At 47.1% G+C, this 26,110-nt stretch overlaps 1 protein-coding gene across 1 annotated transcript in view; it reads right to left on the reverse strand.

Annotated features, from left to right (window-relative positions):
- Positions 1–374: 374 nt before the first annotated feature.
- Positions 375–26,110, reverse strand: part of FAM78B (family with sequence similarity 78 member B) — a 29,183-nt gene continuing 3,447 nt past the window's right edge. Inside the window, exon 2 of the mRNA XM_045028634.1 lies at positions 375–1,704. Coding sequence (XP_044884569.1) covers positions 1,182–1,704 — 523 coding nt within the window. The 3' untranslated portion in view covers positions 375–1,181. The remainder of the gene's footprint in view (positions 1,705–26,110) is intronic.

Genomic DNA, 26,110 nt, shown 5'->3' on the forward strand with positions numbered 1-26,110 from the left:
GCTTCCCTTTGCCCAGCGAATGGGCAGACAGGCAGTCCCCATGTCCTAGCGCCATGGCTCCAAAGGCAGGCCCTGGGGCCTGGAAGCACGCTGTGTGCAGACTTTTAGTTACGCTGCTCTGCAGGCGGTTAGGGATGTGGCTTTCCAAATGAACAGCTATTCATACGGAAAATGAGCAAGAACCCCAGCTTCTTGCAATGGACTTACATATTTGAAGGAAGTATTTGAATCCTGGAGTACATCCAAGCCTTTTGGACATCATGCAAACACAGTCAACATCTCCCTGGTTCTCCCTTTGCTGGGTGAACAGACATTGCTCATAATTTGTCATTTTACTGAGAATTATTTTTGCTTCTTTAAAAGAAGGGCTTGGGGGAGAGGGGAATGGAGGGCTAGGAAAGATTAGTGTATCTTAGAACTAAATTACATCTAGATTTCCCTTGGATTTCACTCAATGGATGGAAAGAACTATGGCAGCTCCTAACATACACAACTACTCGAAACACACTGAGATGCATGCAAAATGTCCTAATTCAATCCATTTGAAGAAATTATTCTTGGGAAGAGGAAGGTAGTTCACATTGTACTTCAGTTCAGCACCTTGGACAGTTCCATGTGGACTCAGAGCTTGTTTGTAGCTAAGTGGAACAGATGGCATGGGTTGTTATTTCCCCCCCTTTGTAAACATTCTTTTAGTTCCAATGAGCAAGGTGATCATTTGATTATCAATCAAAACTGCATAGGTATAAAAATGTGGTAACACCCCGCCCCATCGGTCAGACAGTAGGATCGAACTGGAAGACCATGAACGTCTGGTGTGCATGGTCTCCATTTCTACATCTAATTGGTTGGGAAGCAGCATTTGCCACAGGCACTGTTTAATCATATTCTCATTCCTTGCATGTTATGGCAAGGGAATATGAGTTATTCAGGTAAGAAAGCCTCTTCCAGCCAAAATACCCTGGAAGTACAGAATCCCCCAGGTATGTCATCGCAAGTCCACCAGCTGTGTGATTCCTCTTCTGTGACATAGCATTGGCCACTACCAGGTACCATATTCTTTCTGAATAAGGAGGAACTCTGTTTCCATTCACCAGAGGTCTGCTTTGGCTCAAAAATCCAGTTCATTTGCACCATACCAACAGCAATGATGCCCTCAAGCACGCACGCCCACACACCATCTACTTGGGAGGTATCACTATCAAAGGCTGGCCTCGTTTGGGTCTCCACATGAGGACTTGGGCATCATTGGCATTGGGTTTCACAAGTGCGTTTGGCGGGATGGGTTCCATTCGGCTCAGAATCCGGGGCTGCTCCTGATGAGTCCTTCCCACTAGTCGTGCTCGCTGCCCCAGGAGCTGCAAAGGATCCACTTCAATGTCAACGCGCATCCTCCACTTTATAGTCTGCAGGATGATCTTCTCCTTGGTGGTCATATTCATGGCTACTAGCCATGTGGTAAAGCTTTGATCCCTCTTAATCCTGGTCAGCAGTGGTACATTGCTGTCACTCACAGGGACAGCCCACGTCACGCTGGGGTAAAAATTGTCATTCATACTGACTGAGAACCGGGAGACCTTGTTAGTGGGCCCAACCAAGGTCACTGTTTCCGTGGTGTTCCCGTACCAGGGGTAGCTCACACCATCAGAGTCACTGATGGCTTTTACTCTCCCTTCTCGCAAGTCAGGAAGTTCCCAGCTGGACCTAGGGAATGAAAACGAAAGAACCAGATTATAAACGAAGCTGCAGCAACAACTACTGGGTAGTTCCTGTAGTCTACAGCAGGGTGGGCTGATTTAAATCAAAGCACTTTAAAATCACTGATTTTAATCATGATTTAAATCAGCAAGCAGGAAACCTTGATTTTCCTCCATTTTAATTGTGTTTTGCATTTGTACTTTTTAGTTATTTTCCTAAAAAAAGGTTGATTCTCACTGGTTGACAACCATTAAAACACATTGAATTGCAACTAAATATACCCTTTACACAAAATTTAGTGCTTCTTTTTATGAACCAAGAAGATACATGATGTCTATACACATTTATTTAAGCAATTATACAGCTTAAATTACATTTATACAGATTCTTATTTTTTACATTTTCATGATGTTAGAAAACGGTGGCTAATGCATTTCTTATTTACCAGATGATTAATTTTTTTTTACTTGTGCTTCGTGTCAAATTCTGTTTAGATGGGAATTTGAATGCAATTAAAAATGCAAAAACCCCATAGCATTTACATTTTTTAATTAGTTAAATAAAACTACATTAAATGTTCTGGATATACAAGAAGAAAAGTTTATCAAAACAAGATTTGCATTTAAAACTGATTTATTAATGCAAGGAAGTATTATTTGTAGTTAGTAAATGAAACTGATTGTTTCCTATCACTGTGTCCTTCAAGATATCAGATCCCGACAGATCTCATCCTCTCAGACCTAGTTTTTATTAATAGATTGGAAGAGGAAAACAAGCTTTCCTGCTTTTTCATCTTCCTACTAGTTTTTAACTCTGAATGAACTAATCATTGAACTAAACTAGTTAAATACACTGAAATGAAGAAAACATTCTCTCTGCACCTGCAGAATACGCTATTTTTCTGGTTGCAGGTGCTTCGCCCGTGATTTCTATCAGTTCAGTGATTTGACTTTCTTGAAAACTTTGGCAGTAAACATATACTGCTTATGTTTTTAAATGTAATTGATATGATTTTAATCGATTAAATTTAGACCTTAATATATGCTGTCATTTTTAGAAATCTAAATACAAGTTAATTTCACATAAATTGAAATGAAAAAATCCATTTTTAAAAAGCCATTAGTTTTTATCCACCCTGATCTACAGGGCATTATTAAAGACAAGAAGCTCCACGCCAACACTCACAGGATGAAATGTTTGACTGAAGAGAGAAGAAGAAAACAGATAAGAGGATAACAATTTCGTACTTGCAATCCTGCTGAATGAGTCATTGCTGCATCATCAAAATTGCTCGGCACAGTCTAGATAACAGAGGACAAGCTGAACAACCCAGTCAGATCTCAACTAGTACTTATCCAGCATCTTGATCACGAAATCCCACCCTGCTTTTCAAATGAGTGACCAATTCCTCACAGTACGCTGGTGACAGAGAAGGTCAGGCTCAGGTTTTCAAGGCCGACTAGTGAGATTTAGCCACACAAATATTCATGTTCGTAACAGATTTAAAGGCCAGAAGGAGCCATCAGATCACCTAGTCCAGTGGTTCTCAACCTGCGGCCCAATCAGCACACAGGAGTGGCCCGTGTGACAGCCTCAGGGCCATACAGGTCATATACATTGTGTGGATGCAGCCCACATAACACAGATAGCTTCATATGCGACCCACAATGGTAAATAGGTTGAGAACCACAGACCTAGTCTGACCTCCAGCATATCACAGGCCATGCATTCCCACCCAGCACCTCACGGTAAACCCAACCACCAAAATGAGACTGAGGTATTACAGCCCACAGGAGATTGGAGTATTATGTGCCACAGGCATAGAACAGGAGGGACTGAGGTACATCAGGACCTGAGGCTCCCGCAAAAGCAGGGAAATGAGGAAGTGAGATAGACCCAAATAATCCTGGCAGGTGACCCACATGCTGCAGAGGAAGGTGAAACACCCCAAGGTTGCTGACAATCTGACCTAGGGGGAAATTCCTTCCCAACCCCACACTTGGTGATCAGTTAGACCCTGAACATGTGAGAAAGAAACATGCAGCCAAGCACCTGAGAGAGAGTATGTTCAGAGCCACCTCAGAGCCCTGGTCCCGCCCAGTGTCCCTTCTCTGGCCATGGTAGCCCTGCTGGTTCAGAGGAAGATGATAAACAAAAAATCCCACCCCTGAATACACTGGGCGGGGGGGAGAAACCCTCCCTAACCCCTGCAGGTAGGCAGCTGAAACCCTGAAGCATGCGCTTCAGAAATACGAGACATATACTGGAAATGAGCCCCAGGGCTTCTGAGCCTTGCCCCCTACCACCACAACCAACCCTGTCATACAATCACAATAAAAAATCTGTTCCGCTATCTCCTAAAACTAATTAAGTGCTTTGCCCCACAACTCTGACTGGGAGGCTGCTCTAGAACCTCACCTCTCTGGTGGTTAGACACCTTTTCATTTCCAGTCTGAATTCGTTCATGGACAGTTTATATCCATTTGTAGTTGTGCCAATATTGTCCTTTAGCTTAAATAGCTCTTCACCCTCCCTGGTATTTACCCCCTGATGTATTTACATAGAGCAATGAGATCCCCTCTCAGCCTTCTGTTCGCTAGACTGAACAAGCCAGGCTCTTCCCGTTCCTCCCATAAGACAGGCTCTCCATTCCCCTGATCATCTTAGTAGCTCTTCTCTGCACCTGTTCCAGTCTGAATTCATCTTTCTAGAACACGTGTGATCACAACTGTACAAGGTACTTCAAATGAGGTCCTATCAATGCTTTGTTCAATGGCATGAACAGCTCTCTATCTCTACTGGAAATGCTTTGCCTGATACAGCCTAAGATGTCACTGGCCTTTTTCACAGCCACATCATATTGGTGGCTAATAGCCCAGTGATTGACCCACACACCCAGGTCTCTCTCCTCTATTGCTTCCAACTGATGAGCCCCAGCTTGTAGCAGAAATTCTTATTATTAGGTCTTCAGTGCATGACCTTGCACTTTGAACTACTGAATTTTCATCCCATTCTGTCACTCCAGTCTTCGAGATCAACCAGATTTTCCTGTACAATACTACTCTGTATTGACAAGGCCTCCCAATTGTATACCATCAGCAAATTTCATTAACACACTCTTACTTTTTCTGGCAAACTTCACTAGTAACCTCCCTCCAGTCGGATAATTCACCCGTCAGCACAACCCATTGTCTTCTCCCCTTTAGCCAGTTCCTTAGCCACTTAACAATTCTGTACTGATCCCCATCCTCCCTAACTTAACTAGTAATTTCCAGTGTGGTAAAGTGTCAAATGCTTTACTGAAGTCCACGTATATTGGATCTACTGCACTTCCCCTATCTAAAAAAAGAGTTATTTTTCAAAGAAGCAAATCAGGTTAGTCTGGCATGATCTATCTTTAGTAAACCCCTGTTGCATTACATCCCCCTTACCATTTACTTGCATTAATTTAATGGTAATAGGAACTGTGTGGCTAAATCCCCTAGCAGGCTTTGAAAACCTCAACCTAAGTGATCGTGACCCAAGTGATAAGATAATTGACCCAAGGCCACACAACAAGTCAACAGCAAAGCTATTTCCTGGAGTCCAGTTTTTTGCCTTAGCGACAAGAACCTCCTTCCCTATTGTAACAAAGTGGCCTTTGGCAGGACACTACTGAGAGTATTAATTTAGGACAAGTAGGGCAGTCACAGCCCAAGGCAGGGGGTCCTTCACTACTAATGCACACCAAACCAGACAGACAGAGAGGACTTTGGTTTTACCCCACTGGCTAACCAGAAGTCACACAAGCAATTCCCTCAGACACTCCAGTTTCCCAGTATCACCACCAGAGCCACTCCTTAGGGGGATAAATGATTATGAAAACCAATACCCAGGTGGAAAAAAAAATGTTTCTCCCAATCCCAAAGGACCAAGCCCCAGACCCAGGTCAATATACCAGTCACATCTTACCCACAAATCATGCTGTTGCCAATCCTTTAGAATGTAAAATCTAAAGGCTTATTCATAAAAAGAAAGAGATATAGATGAGAGTTAAAACTGGTTAAATGGAATCAAATACATACAACAATTGCAAGGTTCTTAGTTCAGGCTTGTTTCAGGCTTGACGGGATTACTGACGATTTAAACCAGTCGAGTCTCTGGGGTACAAACATCCCAGCTTGGATGGGTCGTTCAGAGCTTCAGGCCTGGTCTACACTAGGCGTTTAAATCAGTTTTAGGAGCGTAAAACCGATTTAACGCCAAAACCGTCCACACTAGGAGGCACCTTATATCGATTTTAATGGCTCTTTAAACCGGTTTCTGTACTCCTCCCTAACGAGAGGAGTAACGCTAGTATCGGTATTAACATATCGGATTAGGGTTAGTGTGGACGCTGATCGACGGTATTGGCCTCCGGGAGCTATCCCACAGTGCACCAGTGACCGCTCTGGACCGCAATCTGAACTCGGATGCAGTGGTCAGGTAAACAGGAAAAGCCCCGCGAACTTTTGAATATTTCCTGTTTGCCCAGCGTGGAGCTCCGATCAGCACGGGTGGCGATGCAGTCCGAAATCAAAATAAAAAAAAGAGCTCCCGCATGGACCATGCGGATGTGATCGCTGTAAGGGCAGGCAAATCCGTTCTATCCGTTCTATCAGCGCTCCGTTACAGAAGATGAAATTCAGAATCCTTTTTTAAAAATCTCCAGACAGACGCCATAGCAGGGACTCAGCGCACTGCAGCGTGACAAGCGTAACGGAAAGCCAAAGAATCAAATGGATGCGCATGGACTGGAGGACTGAAGCTATCCCACAGTTCCTGCAGCCTCCTAACATTATTTGCATTCTTGGCTGAGCTCCAAATGCTTCTAGGGTCAAACACAGTGCCCGCGGGTCAGGGCATAGCTTGGCAATCTACTCACCCACCCCCCACCCACCCCCAGAAGCGAAAGGTAAAACAATCCTCTGACTCTTTTACATGTCACCCTATCTTTACTGAATGCTGCAGATAGACGCGATAGTGCAGCACTCAACACCAACATCCTTGCTCCCCCCCCCGTCATGGGCGGCTGATGGTACAAAATGATGGAAATCCATCATCATCAGCATAAGCTGATTGTGCAAAAAGATGGAAATCCATCCTCATCATCAGCCTCAGCTGATGGTACAAAAGGACTGGTAACCGTCCTCGTCATCAGCCTATTGGCCCTAATTTTTTCTGGTGGATGGATGGTGCAATATGGCTGGTAACCATCCTCATCATAGCAACAGGGGGCTGAGCTCCATCAGCCCCCACCCTTCATGTGTAAAGAAAAGATTCAGTTGCCCCTGGACTAGCAGTGGGATGCTGGGCTTCTCTCCTACACACTGCTTAATGTCCTGTCTGGACTATCATAGCAGCTGGAGGCTGCCTTCCACTCATTTCTCACTAACAAGTCAGTGTGTCTTATTCCTGCATTCTTTATTAATTCATCACACAAGTGGGGGGACAATGCTACGGTAGCCAAGAAAGGCTGGGGGAAGAACGGAATCAACAGGTGGGGTTGTTACAGGAGCACCCCCTGTGAATAGCATACAGATAATAATTTCTGCGGGCTCTGACACAGAGCAGGTGGTTCTCTAGCACACTTGCCTATATTAGGCAGCACTGATTCTATTTTTAGATACCAAAAAGGAGGGATTGACTCAGGGAGTCATTCCCAATTTTTGCTTTTGCGCCCCTGGCTGATCGGCCAGGGGCACTTATGACAGCAGCCAATGGTACAAAACGATGGAAGGTACAATATGGCTAGTAACCACTCTTGGCTTTTGCGCCCCTGGCTGATTGACCAGGGGCACTAGCAGCAAATGGTACAAAAGGACTGGTAGCCATGATCATCCTCAGTTCCAATTTATGGAAGGATTTGGATGGTGCAATATGGCTAGTAACCATCTCTGCTGTCATGCAAAAGCAAAAGCATGCTTCTGTGTAGCGCTGCTGAATCGCCTGTGTGAGCGGCATCTAGTACACATACGGTGAGAGTCACAAACGGCAAAAAAAGCTCCATGATTGCCATGCTATGGCATCTGCCAGGGCAATCCAGGGGAAAAAGGCGCGAAATGCTTGTCTGCCGTTGCTTTCCCAGACGAAGGAGTGACTGACGACATTTACCCAGAACCACCCGCGACAATGATTTTTGCCCCATCAGGCACTGGGATCTCAACCCGGAAGTTCCAAGGGGCGGGGGAGGCTGCGGGAACTATGGGATAGCTAGGGAATAGCTACCCACAGTGCAACGCTCCAGAAATCGACGCTAGCCTCGGACCATGGACGCACACCACCGATTTAATGTGTTTAGTGTGGCCGCGCGCACTCGATTTTATAAAATCTGTTTTACAAAACCGGTTTATGCAAATTCGGAATAGTCCCGTAGTGTAGACGTACCCTCAGTTTCAAGTACAGTTCCTCCAGAGGTCAGAATCAGGATGACAAAATGGAGGAGTTTCCAGGGCCTTTTATATCCTCTGCCACGTGGAAGGAAACCCCTTTGTTCTTACTGTGGAAAATCACAGTAGCAAGATGGAGTTTGGAGTCAGATTGGCAAGTTACATGTCCATGCATGACTCAGTTTTCAGGCGGCAGCCATTGCTTACATGCGATCTTGAACGTTCCCAGGAAAGCTCCTCAGATGTGGATTGGAGTCTTCCAGGGTCCATTGTCAGTCAAGTGTTTCTTGATTGGGCACTTACTTGGAATAGTTCTTTCTCAAGAAGCTGACCAAATGCTTCACTGGTGCTACTTGGAATCAAACACATTGAGATACAAGTACATAGCCATATTCATAACTTCAACTACAAAAATCAGACACATATACAGACAGCATAACCATAACCAGCAAATTACAACCTTTCCACAGACCCCTTACTTGACCTCCTTTGTACAAGATTTGGTGCAACTAGAGGACCTTGGTTGCAACAATGATCTATATGGTCACAGTTCACGTCAATAATGTCACACCTATACACTAACATGAGCGCAAAGAGAAGAAAGGTCCTTCAGCTCGGGAGCCATTTCCCCACCGCAGGGAGCAATCAAGTGCCTCCTCCAAGAACAAGTTCAAATACTTGGTTTCTTTGCAGATTCAAAATCATTGTGGACGGAGGCCTTTGCTTTGCCAACACAACTGTAAATTAATTTGACTGCAGTCTAACTGGTTGGGGCAAATTTCACTTCTGAGTCCATTAGGTCATGCTCTCTCTCATCAGCTCTCTTCTGGGGAAAGTGGCCCTTTTTACCTGCCAGAGTTGCCGCTCATCTACTCCATTGACAGCATGATCCGGGAAGCAGTTGCCAGAGTTCTGGGGCTAGGTAGTGAATATTTTTATTGTACTACTGTACTTTAATAGTCATGAGAACCAAATCCCTGCAAAGCATCCTGGGAGAACAGTCCAGATCAGATCTTGCTGGAGTTATGGCAGCAGAACTCTGTGGGGTATCCAGAAGAAGAGAATTATTCTATGCCTATTTGGCGATCCAGGACAGTTTAGATTTTGCAAAATGCCCCATAAGACCAAGAACCAGATCTCTCATCCTCCTTCTGAAGTTGCCAGAAATAGAAAAATGTTTCCTCTTTTTAGTTTACTGAATTCATTTATTCTGACTTTTAAAAGCTGTGCCTTGCACCAGACAATAAAACACAGTTATCCATCATTTTGTTCCTGCCCTGTCTTAGATCAGGTAAGCATGCTGGACACTGAAGGATCTTTGCTCTGAAAGGTTAGCAGGGTACCAAGAAAGGGGAAGGAGGTCAGAAAAGGATAAAAATACAAGTACACTTGGCTTTAGTTGAAGTCTCTTGTTAATTCGGAGCTCTTGCCTGTAACAGCTGTGAGGCAAACAGCTGCCTACAACTGCATCTCCTGGCAAGTAACAGCTGGGTTACATTTTCCTGAGACGTCAATAAAATCAATTCTCTCTGACATTCCCAAACACTCACAAATCAGTGCAAAAAATATTCTGACCTGCTAATTGAATGCAAGGATTTGGGTCACGCATTCACTCCCTAAGGCAGCAGCAGACAGGCAGCATTTCAGAGACACAAAGCTGCTCTTCTCTTTCCTCTTGAGTTGTGCTTTTTCCTCGCACTGCTCAACGGCACAGAGCCCACCATGCCACATCCAAATGTGGTGCCACTGAACAACCCAGGATCCAAGCCTGCAGAGCACACCAGGCAGGCACATCCTCCAACTGCCGAGCCAGAATTCAAGAGTATACTTTTACATCTTGCTTCTTTTCTGGCATTTTAGACAAAGGTGACTTTTTACAAAATTTAGCATTTTTAAAACAACAAACAAAAACTTTGAAAGGTACCAGATTACACAATGTATTTTCCTCGGGGCAGGCACTCCAGACCCTCCAAGGTTTTATTTCCATCCATTCAAATTGCAGAGATGCACAGAATTTCAGGCCAGGAGGAACCACTATGATCATCTCGTCTGACCTCCTGCATAGCACAGACCACAGAACGTTAACCAGCAGTCCCTTCAGTAAGTAACCTGTAAGCGGTGCCGTACTAAGCTAATAACTTAGGGCTGAACTAGAACTCATTGTTTAGAATGGCATCCAAATTCAATGTAAAGTCTCCAAGTGGTGACCAATTTCCCACCTCCCTTGGTAAGCTGTTCCAGACATGCTAAACATAAATTTTGAATTTTTCCTAACATCAGATTCCAGACACTGCATCTTGTTACAAGTTGGCCTCTTCTTATGTAGGTCTAACCTTAATCAAGTCACCTCTTCACCTTCTTTTTGATAGTCCTCTGTTGCAATAAGTGGGCCTACAAAATTATCCTAAGTGTGAGCTCAACTGTAAAAAGTAAGTGAAAGTTCATCAAATGTCACAACAACAAATGCTGATGGGGAAAGGTGCAAAAAAGACAGAATGAATCAGCCCAAACGGAAAGGCCTACTGATCTAACTCAAGGGCTGTGCTAAGATCACACTTTGTAAACAAGAAAAGTGCAGAACCAGAAATCAGTGAACCAAAGTTTATATGTTGGAAACTAGGCATAATTGGTGGACAAAATAATGAGAGGACAGGCTATTGCACCCATCACTGCCCTTTGGGGATCCTCAAAAAAGAGACTTGGCGGGGGGGGGCTGTCCCTGCAACACTGGCTAGAAGCTGAAAAAAAGGGACAGAATGAGATTCATTATCATGGTTGCCACCGTCTCCTGGGACCCTGGACCTTCTTCATGTTAATCCTGAAAGGTGCCCTGACCAGACCAGGCCAGAGAGAAAGGAGCCAGGTGACATTGCCACCTCCACTGGCTCTGGCTAAATCCTGAATATCACTCCCTACTCCCCAAGTGTGTCCTTTTCCTTCGCCACATCCTTTCTCCTTCCCTATCTTTCTAACTTCAAATGTCTTTCTAATGTCTAATAAGAATCTGGCTTAGCCAGTCAAGAATGTATATTGTGCAGCCCTGCTGTGAGCCTGGGATCAGAAAGAGCAGCTAAATGCAATGTCTAAACAGCCCGATGCTGGTACGAGTTTGCCAGGTCTCGGCGTTGCTGATCAGACCATGTGCTGGGCCTGGGTTTCTCCAGCAGTGAGGTTGCAAGTGAAAGTTAACACCAGAGGCAGCAGCTGCATTTTCTATCTTTGCTGTTCTTTCCTCTCCCCCTTTGTGTGTGTTTGTCTTTGTTTTGTCTTCATGCTAATCCCCAAAGCCAAATGCAAGTGCCCCAACTCCTGCCCCACTGAAAAAGCAGCACCTGCTTCCGTAGGCGCCTCCTCTCCACCACATGGAATTTCTTGTAGTGGCAGTGCAGGCTTTGGTCCTTCCTGCAAAGGAGGGGAATAGAAAGAGGGAGCCAGTCTGTTCTAGCCTGTGAGATAACAAGAGAGGCTGCTCTCCACAGGCAAGCCATCAATTCAGCCAGAGCTCACTGTCAGTATCACACCCCGAGCTGCTGCTAATGACAGTCTGAGAAACCATCCCTGGAGTCACCGCTCCCATGGGGCAGTTTGCATTGTTGCTCGAAAGACAGATCAGCAAAGGAAGCACCTCTTCATGGATGGCTTTTATTTAGGGTTATCCTAGATCTCACAAAACAAAGAGACCAGCTCCCCGTCCCTACTCCCATGACGCACACTCTACCCAGTCATCTTAGTCCTGTATTATAATGCCACTTCCCACACAAGACCCCTGTGCACACAGTTTCAACTGCACCTTGAGTTTGGATCTGAACCCACATCTCCAGAGGTGACAAGGGAGCAGTCCATACACTGCGGCGCACGTGCACACTCACTCACACACACTCACACTTGTCACTCACCAGATCACACTATCATTAACTAACTCCCTAGTCACCATTGATCTCACACCCTGATCAGAAATCAATGTATTTCGGGAAGTGCCATCACACTGCACATGAGGTGCATGCTGCAAGAATCAAATCTGAATCAAGTCGTCACTGCAAAGAAATCAACGCCAATCCCTGCCTGTTTCACAGTGTCTGACGAATGGGTTTTTAGCTCTTTACAGACCTTGGGGGGAGGAGGGAAATGTTTTCAGAAAGGACTGATGACCTCATTGTATGGCAGAGAAATCCCCCTACCAGCACAGGGTAAGTTCAGCACATTTCCCAGTTGCAGAGCAATTGTTTAAACATGGCCAGAGCAATTACTCAGCAGGACAGGATTCATTCCAGTGCACTGCAGCAACTGTGTCTGCACCAGCAGCTCCTACTCCCCAAAGGAGGGTGGGGAGTGGGACAGGGAGAGACAGCACCCTTTACATGCCACTTACAAGGGGGCGTTCACTGCAAAACTGCAAAATGAAAGTGTAGGCACTGTCTATATCCACCTCCATTGAAAAATCTTTTCTTGTCAAGAGAAAGGATAGTCTTGTGGTCAAAGCACTCGACTAGGACCTTGGGCAAATTGCTCTGGCCCCAATCCCTCAAATCAAGGTTGCCCAGACAAGCTTAATTCAGCCCCCTTGTGCGTATGCATTAAGATACAGTCATTAATTACATGAAGACATGCACGTGTTTCCACAGGACCCCTGCCTCATTCAGTTCACAGGATGGATGCCCTCTTGGGAAGAACAGGGGTGGTGTAGTGAATAAAGCTGTTGTTTGTAGGACCCCGGCCTCATTTGCTGCAGAACTTAGAAAGCGAGAGGCAGGTAAGTACAGGAAGAGAACGGATGGTTATGGCAATTAACTGTCACCTGGGGAAACTGGGTTCTATCCCTGCCTCTGCCACAAATTTCCTATGGGATGCTGGGCAAGTCACTTAGACCAAAATTTTCAACAATGGTCACTACTTGAATTAACCTGTTGCTCATTTTCTGAGCACTAAACTCAAACCTGATTTTCGGAAGTGCTGAGGGTGGACAAATGGAATTCAAGTCAATGGGGCAGATCCTCAGCTCATGTAAACGGTCCTGGCTCTATGGAGCTCAGCTAATGCAGGCTGTCCTACCCCCATGAAGCTAAGATATTCACAGCAATGGAGGGTCGGCCCCAATAGAAGTTGCAAGTGCTCAGCACTTCCAAAAACTCAGGCCTTAGCTAGCCACCTTGGGCACCTGGTCTAAATGTAGTGGAAGCTTCTGCAAATTTTGTCCCACATCTCTTTGTACCTCAATTCCCAATTTGTAAGCTGGAGTTAATACTCTGCTATGTTGTGAAGATACATTCAGTTCTGTTTGTGAGGCTCCGATACTACAGCACTACAGAAAAGGCTACGAGGAAATTAATAATTCTGTATTCAGAGCAGTTTGGACAGTGTGCAGTAAGGAAGGCCTGGAGCCTCACACTGAATAATGAGGATAAAAAGAAATATTGAACAGCCGCCTCATTCCCTAAGCACCGTCCATCTGTGCACTGAATGAGCCAGGGTCCTATGGGGAAAAACAGCATGTGAGCATGTAATTAGAGACGCATAATGCATATGCACAAGGGGCGAATTAAGGTGGCACAGGCACTTCCTAACTTCCGAGTGCTGGACTTTGTAACTTCAAGAACTGTTCTCTTAACATACGGTGAGGTTGTAAAACAGGATTTTATTCACACCTAAGTGCTGGAAGGTGGTACAGAGATTCGAGCTCTACTAGCCCACCTGAGCTGGATTCAAACCAGTGGCCAAGAAGGGAAATAAAGGCAAAGGGTTGATAATGCAAGACCGAGCCTAGATCACCGCTCTCTCCTGAGGCCTGGAAGACATGGGAGGGTGGGGAGTCTCCTGCCAAGCCTGTTCTAGTCAGATTCCCACACAAACACTTCCCTTCTGCTGATGGCCAGCATTTCCTGCTGGGTTGTTATAAAATCTGAAATCCCCCAATCGCTCCCAAATGCCCCTGCCTGGTTGGGGTGGGAAAAGGGGAATCTTAAATGGTGAAGGCAGGGGAACAGCCCCCTAACCTGTGGCACAGCTTACCCACAGGGAAACATTCCTCATTTTCGCATATGCCGATATCCGAAAGACAGCTGGTTAATAACAGGGGTGAATCTGAGGACAAACCTAACTGTGTTGGGCACTGATCTGCAGTCGCTGTCTCTCTCATGTATATATAATCAGAGGCAGCTCTCATGACTAGAGCTGGTTACAGGGTGAGGTGCTGCTAGCATTTCCTCCTGGGGTTACCATCTGTTCCACTCTGGAGAGGCCTCGGAGGCAGCTTTAATGGGAAGGAGAGGGCACCTGGCACTTTTAAAGTCTGCTTGTAAGATTCCTCTGGCTTCATTTGGTGATTCCCTGTGTGTTTGTTTAGTGCATTTTGTGGGAAATTTGTGTGGGGGCAGCAAATCAGGTATGCTTGCAAGCCCAGCATTATGCATCTCGCACACCTCCTGACAGGAGTATCACTGGGATCAACTGTCCTTTCTATTGGCTCAGTCAGGGACTGCTCTCTCTCCTGCAGGAATTCAGTGGTGACCTGAGCATTACCGGGGAACACAGCACAAGGGCATATGGAAGACATGGCGATGCATAACTCAGCTGCATTCTCATGACCACAGAAGACAGAACTTGTCTCTCCGAAGCCAGCACTGGCCCTGCACCATGCTACATATTCCGTGTCAGTGAGGTCACGAATACTAAAACCTGGTGACCTTGCTGCTTGGTTTCTACGCCCCTCCTCCCCACACACAGAACCACACATCACCCAGAGAATTTACCAAAGGCCAGGAGAGGTCAGCCAGGGTCAAAGCCAGGGCAGCATTACTTTTAAAGGGGCTAAATAACATCAGGCCCATGACATCTGCAGCTCTGTAAGCAGAGGAAGAGACAATTACTCAGTAATCAGGTATTTTATAACTGCCAAGAGTTTGTTGCGGACACATTGCCAGCCCACTTAGAGTGTTCAGTGCACCCCTATGGTGCTGTCCTCACACGGAGCTGGAAAGACTTCTACTGACTTCAGTGGGCTTCAAATCAGGTCCCTAGGAAGGACATATGAGACAAGGCACAAGCTTAACGTGACATGACATTGCCAGAGAAGTGCAGTGAGTCAATGACCCTGTCTAGTCAGTGCAAGACCCCGCTGGGGGAACTCAGAGAGGAAGGGATGGCCGTCAGAAGCAGAGAGAGGAGGAGAATGAGGGCCAGATGGGCACAAGGGGGAAAGGCAGAACTCAGTTGCTCTCTGATCAACTCTGCTGTTCAGCATCAAAGCATGGAACCAGAATGCTGAGCACTTTAGGGTCCCATGAACCATATGTCTGCGATTTCTAAAACAAGGTCACCTTGTGCCCTGCCTGCCACCTTCTCCCCCTTAGCCAGGAAGGGTCTAGTGGGGGATGCTCACTGGAGTACTGCCACCCCCGCGGGGCACTGAGCTCCAGCAGCAGCATAGGTAGATCACAGGACACTGCACACACAGGAAGCTGGATCCTGGGGGATGCCAGCTGAAATACATCTCACAGCAGATTCCCTGTCAGTCAGACCTGGCTCCCATCTCACACTTATCACCACCTAAACCAAACTCCTGTTTTCCCCGCACAGGCCCTTTGCACTGCTTTCCTTCTGCTCCACCCTGGAGAACACCTCCAGTCAGCATCCAGCCCCACAGCTGCAGGGGGACTGTTCTCTGCTCCCACACGCATGATGGAACCACATCCTGCCTCCAATGTCTTCCCACCACCCTCAAATTCAACCTCTCCTCTCCACCCCAGTGCCAAATCATTCATCTCTGCCCTGGTGCTCTCCCGCCTTCATCAGTGCAGCCTGTTCCTCTCGCATCTTCGTGCCAGTGACCTCGTCCCTCACAGCCCTGTACAAAACCCTGCTGCCAAGCCAGCTTCCTTCCCCACCACTGGCTCCCCTTTCCGCTGCCCATCAGCTCTGGACAACTCCTCACCTTCAAGCCCCTGCACAGCGCAGCCCTTGCCGACACGTCTGGCCTGGTCTCCCTCCCTGGCAGGGTGACCAGACAGCAAGTATGAAAAATCAGGACAGAGTGTGGGGGGTAATACGTGCCCATATAAGAAAAATCCCCAAATATCTGGACTGTCCCTCTAAAATTGAGACATCTGGCCACCCTACTCCCTGGCCTCCTAAGAACACCAGATTCCAGACCCCACTGGCCTCCATGCTGTCCCTTTGCTTTGTGTGACCTTCTGTGCACTAGTCATCACACCCTAACTCATTCTAATTGCTCCTAAAACCTGCCTTTGGAGCATCGCCTACTGCGGAAAAAGGGCTGGACTTACATCAAAACCAAATAGCACTGGAGTTATCAATCCTTGTGCCCTTAATCCCCTGACCACCTGGTTTTCCTCCTGAGACCCATCCCCCTTCCCTGCCTTTTTCACTGTAAACTCTTTGTGGCAGGGACAGTGTCTGCAGAAGCAGCTTGCACACATGTATCACAGCAAGCCAGAAAAGGAAAGGGTCACCTGACCATCCCCCAAGGACTATGGCAGCTGTGCCGGTACAGCCATCACGACCGCAAGAGTTAAGGTCACAAAATGGTTTCCTTTCTAGCCTGACCCTCATCTCCCCCTGTTTTCACATGCTCACAGCCCCCTGTGGAGCCATCCCTGTTCTATGCTGGGCCCCTGCTCCGAGGCGAGGGGTTTTCCCAGTGTGAGCAGAATGCTGTCTGGCGTTTTTTGTTACAGAGGCGTGGAACTAATTCCCCTCTGCCCATGCTTTTAAGGCAGGGCCACAGCACAAAGAGGCTAGGCCAAGTCATAGCCTGAGCTTGGCCTGGTCTGACTTCATTTAACAAGCACGTGCTACTACACATTGGCACTGCACAAGAGAGCGTCCCCTTCAGTCTACAGGGGCACACGTGGGCCTGACCCAGCTCCTGGCAAAGGTAACGGGCTCCTTTCCATTGACTCCCCTGGGGGCTGGATCAGGTCCTGAGACACGCTGCACAGCCAGCAGAGCGCACGCTGGTCAGCCTGAGGCAATCCCAACTCCAGCAGCAAAGCTCTTAAATCAGCAACAGATTTTCTGTTTGCCCTTCAACTAAATCTAGGAAATTAAACGTAAAACAGGCTGCAAAGCTGCACTGTTAATCGGGAGCAGTGCTTAGGGCGCCGGCAGTGCTTAATCTATAATGAAAGAGGTGCCGGGGCTCAAGCAACTAGGCACCAGGGCTCAGCCCAGGCACAAATTAAGCCCGGGGCATCCACCTGAGACTCTGCAGCCCTGGTTTCAACTACCTGCTCTGCTGCAGACTTCCCAGGTGTCACCTGACCACTCTGTTCATCAGTTGCCCAGCTGTACAGTGGGGTAACAGCACAGCTGTACCGCACAGGGGTGCTGTCAGAAAGGCTCAGATACATGGTAATGGCAGCCTGTGACAGGGGATTGAGTACCTTGAGAGGCTGGCCCAGGGGGTTTCCTGGGTTGTTTTATTTCTGTTTAGCATCTAAGCCACATCCCACCCTGGCACCATAGGACAAAGATGCTAAGTGGGTGGGTTGGCTTATAACCCTGGGGCTGCAGGCAGATAAAGATGAAAGTTGGTTTTTTTGGGGTTTTTTTTAACTGATCCTGCCCTTTCCCAACCTGGGAGAAAAGGGCCAAACCAAGCAACCAACACACATCCCAGGGTTTGGCAGCATTAGCACATGGACTGTCCCGGTCCCAGGAAATACCTACTGACACCCTGTTCTCATTATACAATTCCCCATTGACTTAATAGTCTAACCTGTTACAGCCATTAGTGGCCCTTGATAGCAATATCTGGTTCCCAGATGTGTTTATGGGCTATAATCACCCAATCCATAAACTAAACCCTGAGGGAAGAGAAGAAAAAGAAAGCATCCAAAAAGCATGAAAAAAACCCAGAAAGCCCCTCAGAATACTTGATCAGCCTGTCACAGGGCCATCTGTCTATCTAGGTTCTCACCTCACGACCACACTACCTGAGAGCCTCACCATCATGAATGGATTTTATCCTCACAACACCCCGCTCTGTCAGGTAGAGAAAGATCAGCCCCATTTCACAGCTGAGGAACTGACTCTCAGAGAAATTCAGTGACTTGCCCAAGGTTCACACAGGGAGTCTGCAGCTGAGCTAGGAATTGAGCCAATGCCCAATCCACCAGGCCATTCTTCCTTCTGCGAGCACCTAAGATAGATCCACTGATCAATCCGGAAATGCAGAGTTCAGTTTCCCCCAGCAGTGTCATTGCAGCTGGGTTACACACATGGGCTAGCTCCTAGTTCTGGTTCCTGTGTTAAGTTTGCAGCTCAATATCTTTTTGTTTTGTCACGGCCCTGCGTGCTATGAAACACAGGACATGGAACAGGGCTGAGAACACCCTGCTGCTGGAACACTGGCATTTCCTGACTTTAGCCTAGGACAAGTGCCTCCACGCTGCTTCGTCCAAGCACACGGATGGGGAGTGGACTGAAACAGCGGGGAATAGGCAGCGTCTCTGCTCCATCCCCAGCACAGATGAGTCATTGCACCAGGAAAAGTACCTGCACTTGGCGCAGCCACCTTGTCATCCCAGAGCAGGGGGAAAACTAGGAAGCAAAATATGACTGAGGTGCTCCAAGGGCCAATTCCAAATGAGAACGAGACTCCAGAGAGGAGAGGAAGGATGGCCCAGGGGTTAGAAGCTGGCTTGGGACTCATTTTCTCTGTGTTTCAGCTCCCCATCTGTAAAACGAGATAATAGTACCTCGCTGAGATGTCATGAAGGGATTTCCCCTCCCCCACAACAGTACTGTGGACATAAATACTTTAAAGACTGTTTGATTTTTAAAGTAAACTAATAAAATCTAAAAACAAAACAAACAAAAAACCCTAAGCAGTGTTTTTACCCTTAACAGGGAGCAGAGCCAGAGACTCCAAGGGCTTGTCTAGATGGATAGTTAGTGTGCGGTGAGCTGGAGTGTAAATGAATAGCGCACTAACTGTCTGTATGGATTCTACTAGCGTGCACCAAAAGTTCACTAGTGCACTTTAACTCTGCCACGGTTAGCAACAGTGCGGATGCCAAGCCTGGATAAGAGAGGAGGGTTCTGCAGTTGGGTTTGTGACTCACTTGGGTAAAATCTTACTGCACCAGAAATAGTTAAGTTAAACCAAAACCTGAGGACGGTAGGTGCAGCTGGAACTCAAAACCCAAGTACGACAGAACTCGGTGGCAGTTGAAAGGAAGCTGAGAGCTTGAGATATTGAATCCTAACAACGAAATCTGGAGCATGGAATGTACATACTTTGTACAGTATGGGAAAGCTGGCACAGGTTACATGAGACTTGAAAAAATATCATCTCAATGTACTTGGCCTCAGTGAGACAAGTTGGGCAAGGAATGGCAGGCTGGTGTCAAACGGTGCTACAATCTTACATGAGGAAGGCCAAAGAAGAACTGGCAGAGGACAGTGAGAGAGGTTACTGAATGTGGTGGCATCACCTGGGCAGAAATACCACAACTAGCGAGTGACCATAATCAGGGGGGAACTGGACTGCCTGGTGTGTCAGCGGCACAGGGGGGACAAAGGTCTAAGGTAAGTGCATTTTGATCTACCTCACTCTGAAACACGAGTAGATCGCGTAGTGTGCAGTAGCAGGGCCCACACAGCCAGTTACTGCACAGCTAGTGCATGGTAGATTTACACCCCAGCTTACCATGCGCAAACTCTCTGTTCATTCAAGCCCCAAAAAGTCCCCTAGGGACTTGGCTATTGCTATGGATTATACATAGAAGATTCTCAAATACTATGGTGATGGGCAACAACAGAAAACCTTTAGGACTTGTCTACACAGGAAAACTTATTAGTATAATTATACTGCTATAGCTTCCCATATGGATTCTCTTATGTGGAATAACAGATTTTCAGTTTTGCTTATGTTGCATAATAAGCAACATGCTAGTAAATTTCCCCTTGTAGACAAGACCTCAGACAGATGCTCTGTCACTTGCTCTGTTTCACTTTGCAATAAGGAGGACTCAGACTAGGTATCAAGAATTAAATTTACACAGGATTTTTTTTCCCCTTATAACTCCCATTTGCAAATAGAATTACAGTATACTTCTGCATTTGTATCTTTCGGGGTACGCCTCCTTCAAAAACAAAACAAAGCTGTATTTTATAAAAGGGGGACTTAGAACCCTGAAAGAGTTGTGAAACTCTTAGCATCAAAAAACAGAACAAACGTAAAAGAAAACAAGGGAATTCAAAACACAAAACACTGTATTTAAAATAATGTTGTTATGACCCAAGTGGAGAAAAAGGAAGGAATTACTCCAGATGATAATACCTAGCTCTTTTCCTCCATAGACCCTACAACACTTCACAATCTGCATTCAAGTGTCACAATATCCCTTTTACAGGGCACAGAGAGGGGAGTGACTTGTGCATGGTCACACAGCAGAGCAGTGGCAGACAGCCCAGGTTTCCTAAGTGCAGTGCCATATCCACTAGAGAACATTGCCTCCCATTAGGTACCCAAACAATGGATAGAACATATTCAGATGCTTCCCTCTTCACCCCAACACATACACTTTGTTTTTAATACAGCTACACATTGAAGTGAGCCAAAGATTGCAGGTGCCCTTATATTTGAACCTCCAGCATTCTGGTTTACGCCCAAACTCAGGCCTGGTCTACACTACAAATTGACGTAAGCCACCTTGCGTCAACCTAGTTGTGTATGTGTCTACGTTTGTGTGTGACTCCCACCAATGCGAGTGGCCCATTATGGCGACACAGTAACACGGCCATGTACTGATGCTGACGCAGTGCAAATGTAGACACTGCGTGACCTGCGTCAACCCTAAAAGTCCTCCGGCAGCTGTCCCACAATGCTTGACAATGACCGCTCTGGTCACGATTGTGAGCTCCACTGCCCAGTAGTCATGAAGACCAGAGACCACCCTCCCTTGTTTAAAAACCTCATGAATTTTTGCAATGCCTTTCCTGGATTGCCCAGCTTGGCGAGCACACCCAGCTCCAGCCTGGAGCAGACAGGAGGTATTGGATCTCCTGGGCCTGTGGGGAGAAGAGGCTGTGTAGGCACAGCTACAGAACAGCCAAGAAACATGGACCTCTATGAGCAGATTGCACATGGGATGCAGGCAAAGGGGAACAACAGGGACTGGCAGCAGTGACCATAAGAACAGCCATATTAGGTCAGACTGATTGACTGTGGCCAGTAACAGAGGCTCCCAAGGGAACGAACCAAACAGGCAATTTCAAGTGATCCATCCCATCATGCAGTCCCAGCTTCTGGCAAAGCAAAGGAAACACATCAGGCATACCACAAGGCAACAGTCAGTCCGAGGCCAAACCACAAACATGCCACTTTTACAACAAGCTACGTGCATGGCAGAGACCCACCACCACCAGCCCGCAGACCAGACCTGACACCTCCAAGGACCCCGAGACGCACACCCCTGCCGTGAACAGCAAGGACAAGGAGGTGGAAGGTAGACATTTGACTGAGGGAGGGGGCAGCTATGGTGCAAGCCAGGACCCGTTTGAGTCTCTACTGCAGTCGAGCATGGACGGGCCCGATGCAGGGGAAGGAGCCTCGAGAAAGTGAGTGAATACATTTCCCATTACTGATGGTGCCCAGCCCCAGTGGAGCAGGACACAGTTAAGGACTTTTTATTAATTTACTCGTATTAGTAAGAAGTAGCAATACGACCTGTAGACGTGGGGCAGAGGGGTGAGGGTGGGGGGTGGAGAAGAGGCTGTGCAGAGCCATTTGTTTATGTACAGAGGGAAGTCCCTTGACTCCTCCTGAGAGATACTGATGAAACCTTCATGGCGGTCCTCTGCAATCCTCTCCCAAAACTTTCTTGGGACAGCAGCCTAGTTTCTTCCTTGGCAGTAGGACGCTTTCCCACGCCACTCCACAATAAATTCTGCAGACACCACTCTAGTAAACAGCCTAGCGGTCAGGATGCCAGCAGCAGCTGTGCTCTGTGCCTTGGGCCTGGTCTACACTGTGTGGGAGAGGTGGGGGGGGAAGGATCAATCTAAGTTACGCAACTTCAGCTACATGAATAATGTAGCTGAAGTCGATGTACTTAGATCGACTTACTGTGGTGTCTTCCCCCGTCGACTCTGCCTGCGCCTCTTGCGGTGCTGGAGTACAGGAGTCGAGGGGAGAGCTCTCGGGGATCGATTTATCGTGTCTAGACTAGACACGATAAATCGACCCCTGCTCGATTGATTGCTGCCTGCCGATCTGGTGGGCAGTGTAGACATACCAGGGCTGGTGGAAAACTGTGCCAGTGCTCAGTGCCCTATATTTGTAGTTTCATGAAACCAAACAATTCCCTCCTCATTCTACCCCCACCCCAGCGGGCCATGCTCACTGTGGCTGGAGCTGCGAGTGGGGCCGTGCACAAGCCCCCTGAAGCAGAAGTGTCAATAAACATGTCTGGTTTAAAACTTTAGGGGAGCAAGGGAAGGAAGTTCTGAAATTGACCTTGCGTTTCCGTTGTGACTCTGTGTGTGTTTTATATGCAGCTGCTGACATTGCAGCACCCATGGAGGAGCCAGATGAGGAGGAGATAGAAGAGGACTTGGGATGACATGTTCAGTGAGATCTTGCAAGCCAGGGCTGCATCAGACCATCAGCTAAGGGCCTGGAGGATGAACATTGCAGACAGCCTGGAGAAGGAAGGATCAGACAGGAAAAAGGCCCAGGAGTCCCAGCAGGAAAAGGAGAGGGCATGGGCGGAGCCCCTGTTTGGGGAGGCTAATCCCCAGCTCCATCCCTTCTGCCTGCATGCCCCCTCCCTCCCCACAACTGGAGCCCCGAGACACCTCTCCTCCCCCATGGCCAGAGGAGCCCCGGGGCCAGCTGGAGCCCTGAGCCCCCTCCTGCCGCCAGAGCACTGAGTCCCCTCCCCCCCCCGCACTGTGGCCAGAGGAGCCCCAAGCCCGCTGGAGCCTCCCCAGCCATGTCGCACCTTCCCACACCCCAAGCCGCCCCGTGGGAAAAGCTCTGGTTTCTTCTCTTCTGGGAGAAGAACCCAAGCTTTTGATATGCTCTGGGGAGATTACTAATGAACCCAGGAAGCTGAATAGCAAATACCATCTCCTCAGCCACCCCAGATCCTGCATGGGGCATAGTAATAAGCAAAAACTTCCCCCGCCAAACCCGCAACCAGTGACCAGCAGCCACAGCTGTGCCAGGGCAGGCTCAGCCTTCCCTGACCTATTATACCAGCCACGCATGGGAAAGGGAGATGCATCAGGACATAATGGGGAAGTACAAGTAGCACAGATGCTGCAGAGTCCAGTGGACCTACAGGTTCAACAATCACAGTCTCGCCTCCCTTTGCAGTCAGCAGAGAACTCCATTGCATCACTTCCCTACAGCCTCCATCAACATTTCACAGGGCATCAAGGGTCGCATCCCCACCCCTACCACTCTGCACCAGGGGACAGTAAGGACAACCCAGCTTCACATACATTGACCAGTGAGAGTCATTGTTCCTGTATGTGTAGCCGAAATGGACTGAAATGAACATGAATGTTCTTTCACCTTGTTTGGTTCTTTTCCTTTATTTCCAAAGTCTTTATTGTATTTCTTCTTTAATTGTATATAGTGTCTATGCACTGGTTTTGGTACACAATAAAAATCTATTTTTGAGAATTTAATTCATGTTTATTTCACAATCTATGATACCGAATGCCTAGTATTACTGAAAGTGCCCAGCTATTTGGTATTGTATAGAACTCATGGGATCAGTGACAAACAGTGCAATAATTATAAAAGTACACCATGCACCACAACATTAACAGGTACATTAGCAAACAGCATTATAATCCCAAATTTTCACCAAGCACCAGTAGCTGAATCTTTGCTTGGTGCTGTTGAGGCGGTCAATGTACGGCTTCACGAGCCAGAGGAGCAAGGGGGAGGCTGGGTCCTCCAGGTTCACTACTGGCATTTCAGCATTGCCAGTGATAAATCTGCCAGTCAGGAAAGAAAGTCCCCGCTTGTAGCTTTCCAAACAGTCCTGTGTTCTTAAAGATACAAGCATCATGCACCTTCCCAGACCAACCAACTTTGAAGTCAGTGAAGCGTCTCCAGCAATCCACCAATGCTTGCATAACCACAGAAAGTAGCCCTTTCTGTTGGTGTACTCTGTGCCAAAGTGGACTGGTGCCAAAATAGATATGTGTATGCTATCACCCCACTGCAGTTCAATAACCACACTGCGGCGAATCCATCCACTATGGTCCCGCACATTGCCGACAGTCACAGTCCTGCATAGCAGGAGACGATTAATGGCCCTGCGCACTTGCATAACAATGGACCCCAGAGTGGATTTTCCAACTCCAAACTGAATTCCTAACTGGCAGCAATCTGGCGTTGCAAGCTTCCACAGTGTGATCACCTCTTGCTTCTCAACTGTCAGCGCAGCCCGGCTTGACAAAGCCCTGGCTGGGATGATTTAGTTGGTGTAGGTCCTGCTTTGAGCAGGGGGTTGGACTAGAGGATCTCCTGAGGTCTCTTCCAACCCTAATCTTCTATGATTCAATGATTCATTCTGGTGTCCCTGCGCTGGAGGACTGGGGCGAGCTGGACACATAGATCCAGGAATGTGACGTTCCGCACCCAAAAGTTCTGCAGCCACTGCTCGTCCTCTCAAACCTACATTGTGACGTGATCCCACCAGTCAGTGCTCGGCTGTCAGGCCCAAAAGGAGCTCTCCACGTCTGCAGCTGCTCTATGAATACCATCATCAATCTTAAATTGGTTTTTGCTATATCCCACAGCAATCATCATTTCCCCTCTGCTGCAGTCCTTCTTGTGGCTCTGCAGATTCCAGAGGAACATGCGTCCCATATTTAAAACACTCATGACAATAGTGCAAAGCTGTACAGGCTCCATGCTTCTGTCAGTGCATGTTTGTAGGATTTTTAAAATTGTGGGATAGGAATGGCACAATGGAGAAAGTTGCATGATGGGAACTGACCCCTCACTCCTAGTCACTGCTGTGTGACTCATTTTTGCCTCACCATGCAGTGCCAAAATTTCCCAAAAGAGAGTGTGCCAGAAAATGACAAGTTGCACACTGGTATACCTAACCATGGTGCACTGCACTGTGCACTGACACAAGCATTCCTATTGAGTACATACAGCACTGAGGCAAAGAGGCAAGTATGTATGCGTAAAAGCTAAATACCAACAGTGGTGGCTTTATGCTGACATAACTTGCATCAACCAAAGTTTGCAGTGTAGACATGGCCTCAGGTACTACAGCAGTGCACATTATAGAAAACCCCAAAATACAGAGAACTGCAGATTGGGAGGGAGGGGGAGGTTATTGGTCCCTTAATAAAACATGTTTCAAGGAGTAGCTTGATTTTTCTGTACATTTTCCTTGTGTAGGAAGCACTCGGAACAGCCTTTATGATGTAGAGCTACACACAGAAAGCCTGATTCTCTATTGCCCTACATATTGTGTCCTCATTTCACTTCGGGCAAAGCAAGCATAAAACCCTACCACTTCTTTACTGGGAAGCATTTTACAGCCATTTTGTGCAGGAGTAAGCGGCAGCATGAGGTACACAGCATAAGACAACAAGGTTCCTAATAATGAAGCATACAATGTTCAGACGCTGAGGCACAACCTCTACCCAGCAACACAGTCCACAGTCACTCAATTGCATACTCAGCAATCATAAATTCATATCCGTTTTTCACATGCAATGCACGCAGGTGCCAGTGCAGGGAGTATACTGCAAGTCCATAAAATACACGTTGCCTTTTTTAGGCTGTGGAAAACAAGACTCCAACACAACAAACTAAGCACATGGCTTCATTTTTCAGCTCTCTTCCAAGTTATCAGCACACACTTATTAGCCTGGAAAAATTAAGTTTTTAATGACGGTTACACACAGAACACAAATACAAATATTTCTTTTTTTAAAAAAAGATACAATTCATCTACTATAATAAGCCTCCTTTACGTTCCCACAATCCAGCTGTATCT

This window comes from Mauremys mutica, chromosome 8, assembly GCF_020497125.1.
Source record: "Mauremys mutica isolate MM-2020 ecotype Southern chromosome 8, ASM2049712v1, whole genome shotgun sequence".
NCBI lineage: Eukaryota > Metazoa > Chordata > Testudines > Geoemydidae > Mauremys > Mauremys mutica.